General features: G+C 34.9%; 4 protein-coding genes across 4 annotated transcripts; 3 read left to right on the top strand and 1 right to left on the bottom strand.

The window, feature by feature from the left end:
• The first annotated feature begins 280 nt into the window (after positions 1 to 280).
• On the top strand, positions 281 to 1,989 carry LOC140799184 (probable N-acetyltransferase HLS1-like). The gene is made up of 3 exons (XM_073153363.1): positions 281 to 521; positions 767 to 900; positions 1,079 to 1,989. The coding sequence occupies exons 1-3, from the start codon at positions 330 to 332 to the stop codon at positions 1,926 to 1,928; spliced, it is 1,176 nt and encodes a 391-aa protein (XP_073009464.1). The 5' UTR covers positions 281 to 329; the 3' UTR covers positions 1,929 to 1,989.
• Positions 1,990 to 3,707: 1,718 nt separating this feature from the next.
• Positions 3,708 to 6,471, top strand: LOC140798756 (universal stress protein PHOS32-like). Its single transcript, XM_073152786.1, has 4 exons — positions 3,708 to 4,007; positions 5,523 to 5,632; positions 5,730 to 5,848; positions 6,183 to 6,471. The coding sequence occupies exons 1-4, from the start codon at positions 3,830 to 3,832 to the stop codon at positions 6,268 to 6,270; spliced, it is 495 nt and encodes a 164-aa protein (XP_073008887.1). The 5' UTR covers positions 3,708 to 3,829; the 3' UTR covers positions 6,271 to 6,471.
• A 956-nt stretch (positions 6,472 to 7,427) lies between these two features.
• LOC140799161 (uncharacterized) lies at positions 7,428 to 9,693 on the top strand. Its single transcript, XM_073153326.1, has 2 exons — positions 7,428 to 7,725; positions 9,065 to 9,693. The coding sequence occupies exons 1-2, from the start codon at positions 7,546 to 7,548 to the stop codon at positions 9,290 to 9,292; spliced, it is 408 nt and encodes a 135-aa protein (XP_073009427.1). The 5' UTR covers positions 7,428 to 7,545; the 3' UTR covers positions 9,293 to 9,693.
• Positions 9,694 to 10,359: 666 nt separating this feature from the next.
• LOC140799413 (bZIP transcription factor 53-like) lies at positions 10,360 to 11,800 on the bottom strand. Its single transcript, XM_073153753.1, has one exon. The coding sequence runs from the start codon at positions 10,996 to 10,998 to the stop codon at positions 10,564 to 10,566; it is 435 nt and encodes a 144-aa protein (XP_073009854.1). The 5' UTR covers positions 10,999 to 11,800; the 3' UTR covers positions 10,360 to 10,563.
• Between the last annotated feature and the right edge of the window lie 2,480 nt (positions 11,801 to 14,280).

Here is a 14,280-nt window from a genome sequence, read left to right as displayed (position 1 = left end):
GACATCCGACACTTCTGATGATTAGCGTACTCCTTATGCGCAGCATTGCATTATTCCCTTGCAGACCAACCTCGGAAAGAAACAAAGGATGCCCTCAATTGGCATCACAAGTGTCTAGGATACTAAATGAGAATTGTAATGATATGTTACTGCTCGAGTGCTTTCTTTAATGAATAACCAGTGTAGCTGAATTAGATGTTATAGTTTCTTCGAAACGACCAGTGTCCTTAGTGTGTGTGTGTGTGTATATATATGTGCAAGCTATCCTTTGATAGGAGGACTTCAATTCATCTCTTCTAGCTCTCCTATTACCCTTAGTGAGCAAGGAAATGGATGTCAACCATGGTAGAATGGTAAAGAAAGTCGTTGTAAGGGAATACGACGGATGTAGGGACTTGGAGATGGTTGAAAAGCTTGAGAGGAACTGTGAGATTGGGTCTAGAGGAGGCTTTTCCATCATCACAAACATGATGGGTGACCCTTTATGTAGGATTAGACTTTATCCTCTCCATGTTATGTTGGTAGGTGGGGTTACTTCCATGAGTTGTTCCAAATTACTTGTGTTCTACTATACAACACCATAGTAAATGATCTAAGAGAGTCTTCTTTTTCTTCTCATCTTAGACTCCTCTTTTCCATCTTTTGTCGCGTTATGCCTATATATATACTACTTGATCTATATAAAATTTTTTGATATCAGAAGGGAGAAGATATTTATGTGATATTGGAAGCTTGATTCTAACTAGTGTTATAGTAAATATTTCAGGTTGCTGAGCTGGTGGGAGTTGGAGAAATTGTCGGTGTCGTCCGAGGTTGCATGAAGTGTGTGGGGACTGGTCTAGAGGCAGGGAATGTGTGGATAGGCTGCATCCTTGGCCTAAGAGTCTCTTCCAAGCATAGGTTCTCTCTGTAGATCTCTTTTTCTGCATGCTTGTTCATGCAACCATTTCACTAGTCTGCAATAGGCGATATATACTAGTGAAGTATTAATCATATGTCAAAATTATTCCAATCAAGCTGTTCACAAGATTACAATTAATCTGATGATCATATCTTCTACCACTTTTTGTAAGCATAGAAGGATCGGAATCGGATTGAAGCTCACTGAATCTGTCGAAGCTTGGGCTGTACAAAATGGAGCACAACACATCCTATTAGCCACAGACGAGAACAACATTGCGTCGATAAATCTCTTCGTCCTCAAATGTCATTACATGAAGTTGAGCTCCTTAGCTATTTTGGTACAACCTATTGATGCTCATGCTAAAAAGACCATATCTAACGGTGTGAAGATCGAAAAGTTAAGCATAAATCAAGCTGTCTTAATATACAAGGATCGACTTGGAGATGAGAAATTCTTTCCTGCTGATATAGATGCAATTCTCAATGAACAACATAGCCTTGGAACCTGGGTGTCATACTTTAAGGAAGAAGAGTGGAACAAAGATGGTGAGTTCTTAAGCAGTGCTCCAAGTTCATGGGCAATTGTAAGCATGTGGAAGACTTATGAGTCTTACAAACTGCAACTAAGGTGTACTCCTTCAGTTAGATGCTTTTATGCAACTCTGAAACAAATAGGGCACAATGTGCTCCCTTGCTTAAGGCTTCCCTTGGCCTGTCAACTACCTCGAAGGCCATTCGGATTTCTATTCCTCTATGGCATTCATGGAGAAGGGGAAAGACTAAGTGATCTTCTGAAATCTTTATGGTATTTTGCTTTCAGTTCAGCTAGAGATGTGAAGGACTGCAAGGCAATTGTTAGTGAGGTGAACTATTCTGATCCTTTATTCGCGCATATGCCATCAACATCATGCATCAAAGACCTTTGGTTCATGAAGAGAGTTGGTGGTGCAGCAATGAGGGATGATAAGGATTTAGATACTATGAGGCCAAGAATGCACAATTTTGTTGATCCAAGAGATTTCTAGAGTTGCAATGCACTAATAGTCTGATATATATATATATATGCATGCATCATGTATCAGTGAAGTATTGGCAGTCTATTTGTGCATGATTGCCTTCAATATCACTATGATGGATATGGAATCAATGGCCATGGCATGAAAATAATCTAAGCCTGACATAGTTTCCATTGATCAATATTTTATGATTTGGGTCTGCATAGAAGGATTCTTTTTGGAATTCTTTTGCATTCCACCACCACTCCACAACTGTTTTAGTATTAATGCAGAAAAGTATCACTAATTTGTGGGATAATCATCATTTGTGCATTCATTCTACAATGGCTAATTTCATAATTCTCCTATCCACTGGATGATCTTCTACCCTGCTAAATTCTCCTACCCATTTCAGCTTATTTTGAGCTAGCTTAATCAACTCAACTATAGAATTTACTTCAAGTAAGACCAAGAAGCTAAGTTACATTGAATAAGATACAAAGTTCACTCAATTTGGCACTTCCCCAGTAGCATGGCAAATCAAACTTGGAAAACAAAAAAAGGTTTTTTTTTTTTTTTTCCTTCAGAAACTAAGTTGATTCTGGCATCTTATTCTAGTGGCAAATTGACCTCCTTATATAGGGGGTGAGAAAGGTGGGTTATAGTTAGAGAGGAAAAACTACAATCTAGCTAGATATATAGCAATAATATTAAAATGAGAGAAGTACCCCTATAAAGTAAAGTTAGATTGGATGATTAAGGCATGAAACAAGGACTAAAATATTTTTTGTCCCTCTTTATATCAATTCAGCTGAAGAATTTGATTCCTTAGGTACCATTGCATATTGTGCAGTTTGGCAGAATAATTTAGATGAACAAGTAGCTAGGTGCAATTGCTATCCTGAGATGAATAAAGGAATGTCAAAATCCTAGTGTTGAAAAAGAAAAGGGTGAGTATTGTCTTCTATCATACATGTGTTCATAAGAAGCTTGCTAGGATTTTATATAGTTTGCTAGATTGACCAATCCAACTTAAATAGAAGATGAGAGGATAAGAATCAATGAGAATTAAATATTAATGATAGAGATTTGGTTATATTAAATAATTTATTATATAAAAAACAGGGGAATTTGCTTAACACCCTCTTATCATTTTTGACCCAATTGTACAAACAACTTAATTACTTACCTACCATAGCCGAGGCTAAAGTGCAACTATTAATCAGTATTTTTTAACAAATATAAAATAATAATTTTGCCTCTACATATTAAGTCACGGGTATTTTTGTTATACAAAAATAATTTTACAGCGAAATAAATTAGTCATTGGATTAAAATGAGCCAAACTAAGTAGAGATAAAGTACAATTATATATATAAAAGAAAGCAAGCATATTGCCAATGAGGTCTTATATCTAAGAAGAATTATTTATGCCCATTTAGAATTAATAAAAATAGATTTAATTACATTTCATCCTCTTATCATATTGCGCTCCTGGATTCCCCTTAAAACTATTTATAATATTTACAATCTACCTTATTGTAATGTAGTATTAGGTTACGATATAAATGTAATTAAAAGATAAGAAAAAAACTTTCAAAATAATGTAAAAAGATTCTGCCTTATTCTGCAATTCATACACGTGCTTAAATCACATTAACAATGCACGCCTGTGTGTTGTTACGATGGCAGCCCACGTGGCCAAGGGAGACGTTAGTGGAAGATGATATAACGACCCCCATATTTAGTAAATTACACCCCACCGCCCCCAATAAAACAGATGGGGAGGAGTGCAACAACCAAAACCTTGTGGTGTATATAGACTCCACCCGCTCGTATATAAATGGCATCTATCCGCATAATTATTTCGGTGTCCTGTCGTAGTTATCCCCTTGCTCCTCTTCTCTTCTCTTCTCTTCTCTTCTCTTCTCATGGCGGCGGAACGTAGGATCGGGGTGGCGGTGGACTTCTCGGGGAACAGCAAGGTGGCGCTGACTTGGGCGGCGGAGAACTTAGTGAGAGATGGCGACCACCTCATCCTCGTCAACGTCCAGAAGGAGGGCATCTACGAGGAAGGAGAGATGCAGCTATGGGAAGCCACCGGATCTCGTATTACCTCTTAACCTATCCCTTGTTCTTTCGTTCCCCTTTGTTAATTTTCGGATCTGATGTTGTGTGGTTCTCGGATTTGAGGTGGCAATGTCGTTTCTTTATAGGAAAGATTCGATTTTGAAACCGTTTAAGATTGATCGATACGAGTTTTGGGGCTGAATCGTTATCTTTTAGCTTAGAGCATAGGGTGTTTCTTTGTTTGTTGGAAGAAATAGTTTTGTGATTTGTTTATTAGGAAAGTTTAGATACAACACGATGGGCTATTATGAATATATGATTAAAGTTGTCTTTTGACCTAAATATAGGTACCCATTTTGACCTGTTCAAATTGACTCTATATATAACATTTGATGCCTAAAATAAGACAGTTAATCAAAACTTACAACCACTAATAACAAAATGGCCTCCCAAATAGATATTCTTTTGGATTTTAGATAGAAAAAGGATGATCCGGAGCATGAGGCTATTGTCATTTTGGAGGCTGCCTATTTTCATGGTTCAAACTCTGAGTACTTGGTTGTATGAGCAAGTAGGGTGGTCAATTTGGAACATATTAGGCCAAAATTGCATTAAAAAAGATAAATTTTTGGTAAAAAGTAAATTCCATGGATAGAGATTTAATAGTTCTTAACTAAATCAGGTTTCTTGACTCATTTTTCTTATTCGCGGAGGTGGGGATGGTAATAACTTGACTTATAGTTTAAGTGATAGGGTTCAAGTTTCGTTGAGAGAAGTCAATTTCGTTTGATTACTTGTCTGTTGCATATAGACGCAATATGAATTTATTATCAGATGTTAAGTAGCACAACAGTGACTAAAAGTAGCGCATAGTGGTGGTACCATCTCAAGATTAGTTTGAATTGCATATATGATATGATCTTATATAGCTATAGAGGACAATAGGTTATCAATTGTTAACAGAAGTAGACATCTTAAAGTTCACATAGTTTGTATTGCCTACGTTGATGTAGTGTCCCGTATATTTGTCTTTTAACTGATACAGTGTTATAGTGTATGATATGATTGTAGTTTTCCTGAAAACTGATAAATAATGATTGATCCTTCAAGAACAAAGTATCTTCTTTCTGCAGGTAATTTTTTTATTTGGACGATCATGGACAATTCCTCAGTAGCATCCCCACTGAGGACTAAGGACAAACTTTAATCCTTTGAATATACTCATATAGTACTATGTTAATACAATTGTTAGCTCAGTCTCATTGCTATGGAGTTTCGATTAATTGGAATTCATGTGGATAGGAAATTTTCACATAGGAAAGATATCAAAAGTTTTAAATTTGAAGAATGGTAGCAGTGACTGATCCCAAATAATAAATGTCTTTGGATAGCTTAAAAATGCTACTTATAATACTCCAAGAGTACAATTGTGCAGGGATGCTCAGGCATGATATGATTGAGAGTTCGAGAATTGGATGTGTTATTAATTTTAGAAGTTATTTTCTTTTAAGCAGTCTCTGACCCATCACATTAAATGCCTGGGCTATATTGCAGCATTTATCCCACTATCTGAATTCTCTGACCCTGTTATTGCAAAGAAATATGGGGTGAAGCCTGACGCTGAAACCTTAGACATACTTACCACTTTAGCCAGGCAGAAGGAGGTCAGTCTAACTCTCTTAACAATTCTAGGATGTTATCCAGTAGATTTTCACAATATTGGTGCTATTATGGAGAACGACATGACCTGTGTGACTACAGGTTGCCATCATAATGAAAATCTACTGGGGTGATGCCCGTGAGAAGTTATGCGAAGCTATCAACAACATTCCCTTGAGCTGCATTGTGGTCGGTAGTCGCGGTCTTGGCAAGATCAAGAGGTTAGACCAAAAACATCTTTATTCTTTATGTAATATACTTGAATCAGTCTTTGTGATCTGCAAAATCTTAGAGTTACTCCTCCCTATGGTTTCGTTTTTATCCTAGAGATTTACATGGTCTGTAACTTCAAAGAGTCACTCAAATTGGTTTGAAGCCATTGGAAGTGATCTTTATGGTAAAGATTAAACCACAAGAAGTCATTATTATAACTTGCAAATTACTAATTCTGAAAAGTTACGAACCTATCTCTGGATATTTGACTCAATTGGACAGTAAGGTTGATGAGCATGGTCACATCTAACTCCTTGTTAATGTACTTGTTTTTGGCTGCAGAGTTCTGTTGGGCAGTGTCAGTGATTATGTTGTGAACAATGCTACATGTCCAGTCACAGTTGTTAAAGAACCTGACCATGAAAACTAGCTTCTGCTCTTCTCCCCTGGAGATCACTTGTGATGTAGATGTTTGTATGTAAGTTGGCTGAGATCTGTACCTTTATTTAGCTCGGCATCTCTTTCCCTTTCTTTCACTAATAAGAAACCGAGCCATGGATTATGCCAGGTGACAATGTTTGTAGAATAATGTATCTTTGTATCTTATGAATAGATATTGCATGTTTATCTACCTCCCCTGTCTAATGTGGATAACCCAACATTTACACAGCATATAGCTTGAGAGTTATTATTTGGTTTGTTGTATTTAGGATGTTGCATCTACCTCTCTAGTTCAAACAATGCTTTCGAATTTTTAAATTTTGTAATACATATGCTCCTTTTAGATAATAGGAACTAAATAACCCCTAATTAAAATTTTGGGAAATTTATTGATTACATTCTGCAAGTTGCTTTTAATGCTTAAAATTATCGTTTGTTTTTTGCAATAGAGATGAACAAATAGTTGTTATATAGATGAGTTAAATTAATTATAGATGTGCAATGATTAAGGTAAAAGTAACAAAAAAAAACTAATAACTTTTAAGGTTGAGTTAGGGGGTGTTTTAACTTTTTATTAATAAAAGATGCACATTATTTTGAAATTTCTGAATTAGGTTTCTTTAAGAATAAGAAAAAAAAGTAAAAAAAAAGGTAGTAGATCTTTAAGGTCGTATTAGGATTATTTTAGATTTTTATTATTAAAAGCAATGAAATATTTTTTATTTTTTTTAGCTGATTGATATTAAGTGAAAACTAACTCAAGCTATTTTTAAGGCATTAGAAATAAATTATAGGGGTCGAATAATATATATTCATATGATAAATATAAAATAATAATAATAAAATGAAGTATAGTTTTGATAAATTTTCTTAAAAAATTTCTTCAATTATGTGATATCGTGGTGGTAATTTCTCCAACTAAAAATTTCTTCGTCAACCGGCCTAATGCTCTGTAGCCGCCTCTCCGGCCGTCGGCGGCTCACGTTGCCACATTCCGATGAGCCTCAATTTCATAAGAGAAGAAAAAGAATTTTAATCGCAAGATGTGAATATTCTGAAAGTTTTCCTCGTAAACTAAGAGCAGCATACGCAAACGCAACAAGTTTACATGCAAAATATTTTTAATGCAATAATTCAATACTGTGGGTGGTGACCTGCAAAAATTTCTCTTATATTTTTAATGAAAGGATGAGGCCAAAGGCTTAAACTGCAAAAGAGTATCACATTCTGTGGGCCGCCCACGGAATTCCACCATCATCGGTGTATGCGACTATACACCCAAACCTATACGATGTACAAGACTTGCACTGTATTGAATGTACCAATTATGTATTCTAGGATTAGTTCGGGGCTCATTTGTAAAGAACGCGGAAGAAAGAAGCTGGAAGTATTCTTCTTCGTCGCGCTGCAGACGGAGAGGAACAGTAGGAGACTTCATATCAAGGTTGGCTTTATTTTCCATCAACTCTTTTTTTCTTTACTTTGCATTATTATTCTTTTGTTTCTATTTTGATCTGTATATGCGTCGTATCTTTGGTGGAATTTACGGGCAATGAGATGTTTTTATGGTTTATGTTGTAGATATTTGATCATTGTTTGTGATCTCAACTGGGTTTTTGTAGATTATAGAGGAAATGATGTGGGTCCTTGTATCTGTTGACCTTTTTGTTAGAACATTAATTATTGGAGAAAACTAAGGATTATTTGATGATTCGAGTTGAAATCTTTTGATGGAAGTTCATATGAGAATCATATTTCACTTGGAATCATGGAGAGGTTTCATTCATCCAGTTCATATGGTGTTTGCTTCTTGGATAAGAACATCAAACACAAATTGTTTTCAATAGTTTATGATGTCAATTTTCTGGCTAGCTAATTAGAGGGGGAATGAATTACCTTTAAAGCTTGTTGCTTTCCTATCAGTAGCCTCAAATCTATAATTGGAGAAGATCAATTTAGGCGGTGTCTTGTGTTCATCAACATTAGAGCATTGTGAGAAAATTCCTCTTCCCAAAGAGTAGCTTGGTCGATTCTAAAACTTTTGGTAAATGCTCCTCTGTATATATGTGCATCATGAATGCTCGTAAAATCTTACACGATGAATATTCTCGCTAAGAGCAAATTGGAGTTTGATTGTTGGGATTGACGGTAAGATCGAATTGTATGATTATCAAACAGCATGAATCCTAATTGTTGGTTCCTCATATCTAGTCTTCATTATTTGATGATATCATTTTTGTCTTTCTATTCCTCATTCTTTGAATTACTGTTGCATGAGGCATTCCTAGAACCCTAGAAGTCACTTCTGAGATTTTACAATATTACTGCACTGCAAGCTTAAGGGAGATATTTTTATGATAAAATGGTGTCCTCTGCGGACTGTCGAAATTTTTACTGTAATATGATGTGAAGCAAAAAATTTAAGTTCTAGGGGGGCGAAAGTTATCTACTGTCCTGAAATCAGATCTTCAACTTCTAAAATTCTAGCAGTGAGCAACAGAAAGCACTATTATAGATCTCTGTTAATTATTCTAATTTCTTACTATAACCGCACAATTCGCCCTTCTTGTATTCCTTTTGCTATATTTCCAGGTTTCAGTGAATTCCATGTAGAGAATTCTTTGCTAGAAAGCCTAGAATTGAGAGCACATAATTGATTCAAGCTCTCTTATTCAGTTACTGCAATCTTATTCCACTCTGAAAGATTAACATGTGATGGATGCTTAGCAGAACAAGCTCAGTGTCCATATGCTCTCTCATGATTCTTAGTACAATTTTTGTAGGAATTTGCCGATCTACCGCAACTGGGGAAAAAAATGTCTGCCCACAAGATTGCACATGCCACTCTGAAAGGACCAAACGTCGTGAAGGAGATTTGCATCGGTCTTACACTAGGCTTGCTCGCCGGCGGCATATGGAAGATGCATCACTGGAATGAGCAGAAGAAGGCTAGGGCATTGTATGACATGCTTGAGAAGGGGCAGATCAGTGTTGCTGTCCCTGAAGAGTAACTTGGACACAAACTATTGCATCAGAATTTAAGAAGCTAATGAACAGTGTGTGAATTAATCTGCTGCAGATATTGTTCATGGAGTAAGTATTCATCGTGGCCGAACTTGTATTGTTCTTAAATGTCAGGATTCTTGGTAACAGATTCAAATCTTTGAAATAAATCCTTTTCACTTCTACTAAAGGTTACATGTGGGAAGGTTGGAAACTGTCTATTGGGAGAATGAAACATACTGTTCTCTCTGCTGTCAATGCTGGAGAACTCGCATTAATGGGTATGGTAAGAGTAAGCTGATGCCTTGTCTATATCTAGAAAGAGAGAACTCAAACATTCTACTGCTGACATATATCATATGATGAAATTATTAAAACTTAACCTGAATTTTGGAGTCAGGCTACTTATAAGAAGCACATTTTAAGTTCTTGAAACCTTGCTGAATAACAGAATGCATACATACATACATATATATAATTGCATGCACTTCTTTTGTTTGTGGAACTAGAAAATTCATATGGTGGCTTAAACTATAGGTGATTCAATTTCATTAAAAAAAATACAAATTTAAAAATATTATTGAGCAAAAACTTTCGATGTTTAGATATGCCTCAACGTAAAATTCTAGAAAAACAGATTCAAAAATATCTCTGGCATGAAGAATAACTTCCTTATGTCCAAGTTTCCAACTTAAGTCTTCAACCTTATCCAACACCCAGACAGTGGTTTAAACTCACAAGAAACAAGCCAAGTCTTTTGATTTGAGATCAATACAAACTTGATGCCCAAATACCAAATCTGCATACTTTCTGGCTAATTTGTTTTCAAATCAAGATCATCATCATCATCTCCCAGTTTTCCTGAATTAAAAATTGAAATACAATAGCAATTTTACGAATAACTTATGGAACTTTATCCAATCAAATGAATAATATGTCATGAAACACCAAACTTACTTGTAACATCAATAAAAAAATCACACTAAATAATCATATCACCTAATCTGCAGAAGATGTAGACAAGCAACTCTTAGAATATGATATCATAAATGGAACAACCAACCAGTTCAAAAAATAAAAATAAAAATACCCAAAAAGGATTTATTTCTACATTCAAGGACCACAAACATCACAATACTCATCTTACAATAGAAAGGAGCAACAGAACTGAAGATAACAACCAAACAAAGACAGGAAACAAGCATATTGCAGTAGCCTAAGCCTAAATAAGAAGCTAGCAAAGAAAAGGTGCCAAATTTCTTGTCTAGAGATCGAAAATTTAGCATTGGAACATCTTGGCAGATGCCATAATCGGCTGGGCCGGGCAAGGGAGCTGCCATGGCTTGAGGAGTGGGTCGGGGATGTCCAGTATATCCATCTCCATGCCGCTGAACTCTTCCACGAACCGAAGGACCGAGTTGATTGACCGCAGCCTCTCCGTCAGTTCAATCAATTGGGTCCTCAGAATGGTGTTATCTGAATCCAATTTCGCATACTGCTGGGTGAGAACATTGATCTGCATCATGGTCTGGTTGTTCTCATTTGTTAGATAGGCCACTTGGTTGACAAGCTCATCCAGGCGCTGCTGCTTCCTCATCCTCGACCTCCTTGCCGACTCCCTGTTTGAGAGCATCCTCTTCTTCTTCCTCTGATCCATAACGAGCTGTGGATCTTCCTCGGAACCAGAAGACTGGTGGGTCGCCACCGACGACATCTCAACTTCACTGGGGCTTTTTAACAAACAGATTCTGGCTGTTGGGTTGTTGAAAAGGGATTCTTGCTTATAGATGAATTGGGCGGTTCAAGATGACAAATTTAGTTCACGAGAACACGTAGAACCAGTAGAGGAACACCACGGAGAAGGAGTGGAGGAAACAGACGCGGCGCAGATGCTCAGCGAAGTTCATAAATTCTAGAGAAGGGTTTTCAATAGGATATAGCCGGAGAACATCGGTATCATGGAAAGGATCTTCCAGCGCAATTAGTGAACAAGATCAAAGCAGAGATTTTTGAACTTGGGGATCTCAGAGAATGAGGAATCCGTTCAGATCATCCCAAAAGGTAGAGATCTCAGAGCGGTGTTCTCTCAGAAACCAAAGATCCAGGAAAGAAAATTGACCTACAAAACCGAACACACACACCCAAACTTCCACCAAAGATTCGATTTTGGGATGTGGGTATTGCTCCAAAGGGGAAATCTATCACAGATACCACAATATAACTCGCTTAAACTTGCAAATTACTGAAGGAAATTGGAAAGAACAGGCAGAAAGGACTTAGCTTTGAATGAAGCGAAAGGAGAAGGTTGCCTGAATCCCATAGATAGTCTTTTTATAGAAGAGGAGAGGGGGCATTTGGGGGGGGTAGAAGAGAATTTTCTGGTGATAAATGGGATAAGTATTCTCGAAGGGAGGAGGAATCTTCCTGATCAATGCGGTTGGTGGATTTGAAAAGAATTCTCGATTGAAGGAGTCAAAACAGATATGGAGATAAGGACCGAGAGATTAGGATAATGAGGATTGAATGCAGCAACCTTGGCAATAGTATTAAATACTACTCTTTTTCTTTGTCAGATGGCAATAGTGTCCAAATAAATGAGGAGGAGCCCAAGAATAAAAAGATCTTTGAAGTATATTCCTATGATATCTAATGGATAAATAGTACCTTCTCTTTTTTTTGTATTAATTTGAATTGATAATGAATGAAGCACATTCTCACCATAGCTCATCAAAAGTGACCAAGCAACTTTTTCTTTTAAAATAAATAAATATATATATATATATATGATACTTTTAATGCTTTTACTTCTATTCTAAAAAACCTTCCTTCTCTTCGAAGTATCAAAAAATATATTTAGAATTCTCAAAGTATTATTATTTTTACGTGCATTTTTTAAATATATTTTTATTACATATATTCTATAGATTACGTAGGTGATAATTTAGAGGTCAAACATAAATTTATTTATTTAGAAATTGACACGTTATTTTACACATATTCTTTAAACTTTATTATTTCATCTAGAATATCTCTCTTATTTGATGATGCTTTAATTTTCTCAACTTTCTAATATCTCCTAAGATAGTGTTAAAAGAAAAATAATTTTACTCTCAATTAATGAAACGGACATTTCAAAGGTTTTACATAATTAAGATCTACGTGAAAATAAGCAACATAGTTCAGGCTGGGTGTAATTATCCTGAGATTTACTATTGGTAGTTCATAAGAAATATTATCAATATATTCTACAATTTGATTTTCAAGTAGTTCTTTGGGACATAGAAAAAGACTAGAAAGACAAAGAATATATTAGAAAAAAAAATAAGGTCTACTAAAAATATTATTCATCAACCAATTGAAGTAGGTGGTATTTTTCAAAATATATAAGAGTAAATCCACAAATGTATGAACAAAGGAGGGTATTTTGATAATGCTAAATCTTAGTCAGTGATATAAAATAAACACTAAAAAAATGTTAAATAATGCACATATATATATATATATATATATATACACACACACACACCCTATTCAGTTTTCTTTAGTGTGTGTAAAGGAATTATATTTTTCACTAAAATTATGGTTGGTTGTCAAAGTTATGGTCTTAATTAAAGAATTGGGAAGTGCTACTGCTCATGAAGCCACTACTCACACAAGTAGAATTTGAGTTGCAGATGATTCACATGCAATATTATATATGCACACAAGAGAAATGAAAAAGTTGCTAAGTAGTTGAGCTACTTTTGAAGCCATATATTCCAAGCTAGAACTAGCCAAACTCTCACTATTTTGAAGCCTATGTTGTTAATTTATGTTAGGCCATGCAAAATATTTGCTAAAATTTTATTATCAACCAACTCTTCAGTACCTACTGATTCATTTTTTTTTTACTAAATTATAGACTAGACAAAAAAAATTAATATTTTTCAATATATAGATTATATATCTTATTTAACCCTTCTATTAAACGAGTCACGCACGGCAAGTCAAATTACATTACAACTTTTTGTTATATATTGCTGCTCAATTATATTTCATGGTTTCTTTTAAAATAATTGATGGTCATAAACTATTTCCTTCAAAATTACCCTATATTCTCCATATTATTTCTCTTTTTTTTTTTTCTGTCTACATCCTCTAGGAGCTTCTTTGTTGTTTCTTGGTCAACTAAGTTGAGATGATAAGAACAAACAAGTAGGTATACAAAATAAAGCTTTTTAAATAGACAAGACAACATGGGCACTAGATAGTTGAAGAGAATATTAATTGGTTGGGAGAATAAAAGAGAGAGAAAGAGAAAAGAAAAAACTATCATGGATTGATTACTTGATTATAATAGCTCTTGTATTGAATATTAGATCAGCTAAAGTAGGTAGTGCAAACTTTAGTTTCTTTTAGCTTTCATATAATTTATTAGAAATGCTTTACTTATGCTCATGCATGTAATTTATGCATGATATAAAATTAATACTTTTATTTGTTAGTCTATGGGAAAAGAGAGTCTTGCACTTAATTTCCTTTGTCTTTTGCTTTCTTTCAAGAACAAATTCTCTTTGTCCTGCACGGCAGTGCAACTAACAACTCTTCCATTTGCTCATTACTAATTTTTCTTCAATTTAGTTTTGGTTCAATATGTGGAATAAGAATATAAGAAATAGTTGGATAAATGCTTTGTTTCTTTTAAAAAAATTTGTGGGCTTGATTTGAAATTTTATGAGAGTAGAGATAATTTTATATTTCATATATAAGAGGGATGATTAAGACTTTAGATTCCCTAAACTATTGCTTATTCTCTTAATTATATAAAATCTCCCAACTTTTATGTTAATTATTTTGTTTACTTTTTTTATTAAGAAAAATATTACGTTGTTGTTACGTGATTAAATTTAGACATTTTAAGAACCTTTACTCAATGATAATTAAGATAATTAAATTGTAAAAAATATAATTAGTTACTACATAAAATAATGATAATTTAGAGAGTCTAAGTATAATT

Source organism: Typha latifolia, chromosome 12 (genome assembly GCF_019914945.1).
Source record: "Typha latifolia isolate L0001 chromosome 12, TyphaL0001v2, whole genome shotgun sequence".
In the NCBI taxonomy this organism is placed as follows: Eukaryota; Viridiplantae; Streptophyta; class Magnoliopsida; order Poales; family Typhaceae; genus Typha; species Typha latifolia.
The sequence above is the reverse complement of the archived record's forward strand: the minus strand, read 5'-3'. Positions and strand labels throughout refer to the sequence as shown.

Bases quoted from the DNA above. Each gene is read 5' to 3' on its own strand.
- LOC140798756 (XM_073152786.1), top strand. From the start codon at position 3,830: ATGGCGGCGGAACGTAGGATCGGGGTGGCGGTGGACTTCTCGGGGAAC. The intron at 5,633-5,729 runs GTCAGTCTAACT...GTGTGACTACAG, and splicing joins CTTTAGCCAGGCAGAAGGAG to GTTGCCATCATAATGAAAAT. The intron at 5,849-6,182 runs GTTAGACCAAAA...TTTTGGCTGCAG, and splicing joins GGTCTTGGCAAGATCAAGAG to AGTTCTGTTGGGCAGTGTCA.
- LOC140799413 (XM_073153753.1), bottom strand. From the start codon at position 10,998: ATGTCGTCGGTGGCGACCCACCAGTCTTCTGGTTCCGAGGAAGATCCA.
- LOC140799161 (XM_073153326.1), top strand. From the start codon at position 7,546: ATGCGACTATACACCCAAACCTATACGATGTACAAGACTTGCACTGTA. The intron at 7,726-9,064 runs GTTGGCTTTATT...CAATTTTTGTAG, and splicing joins GTAGGAGACTTCATATCAAG to GAATTTGCCGATCTACCGCA.
- LOC140799184 (XM_073153363.1), top strand. From the start codon at position 330: ATGGATGTCAACCATGGTAGAATGGTAAAGAAAGTCGTTGTAAGGGAA. The intron at 522-766 runs GTAGGTGGGGTT...TAAATATTTCAG, and splicing joins ATCCTCTCCATGTTATGTTG to GTTGCTGAGCTGGTGGGAGT. The intron at 901-1,078 runs GTTCTCTCTGTA...TTGTAAGCATAG, and splicing joins AGAGTCTCTTCCAAGCATAG to AAGGATCGGAATCGGATTGA.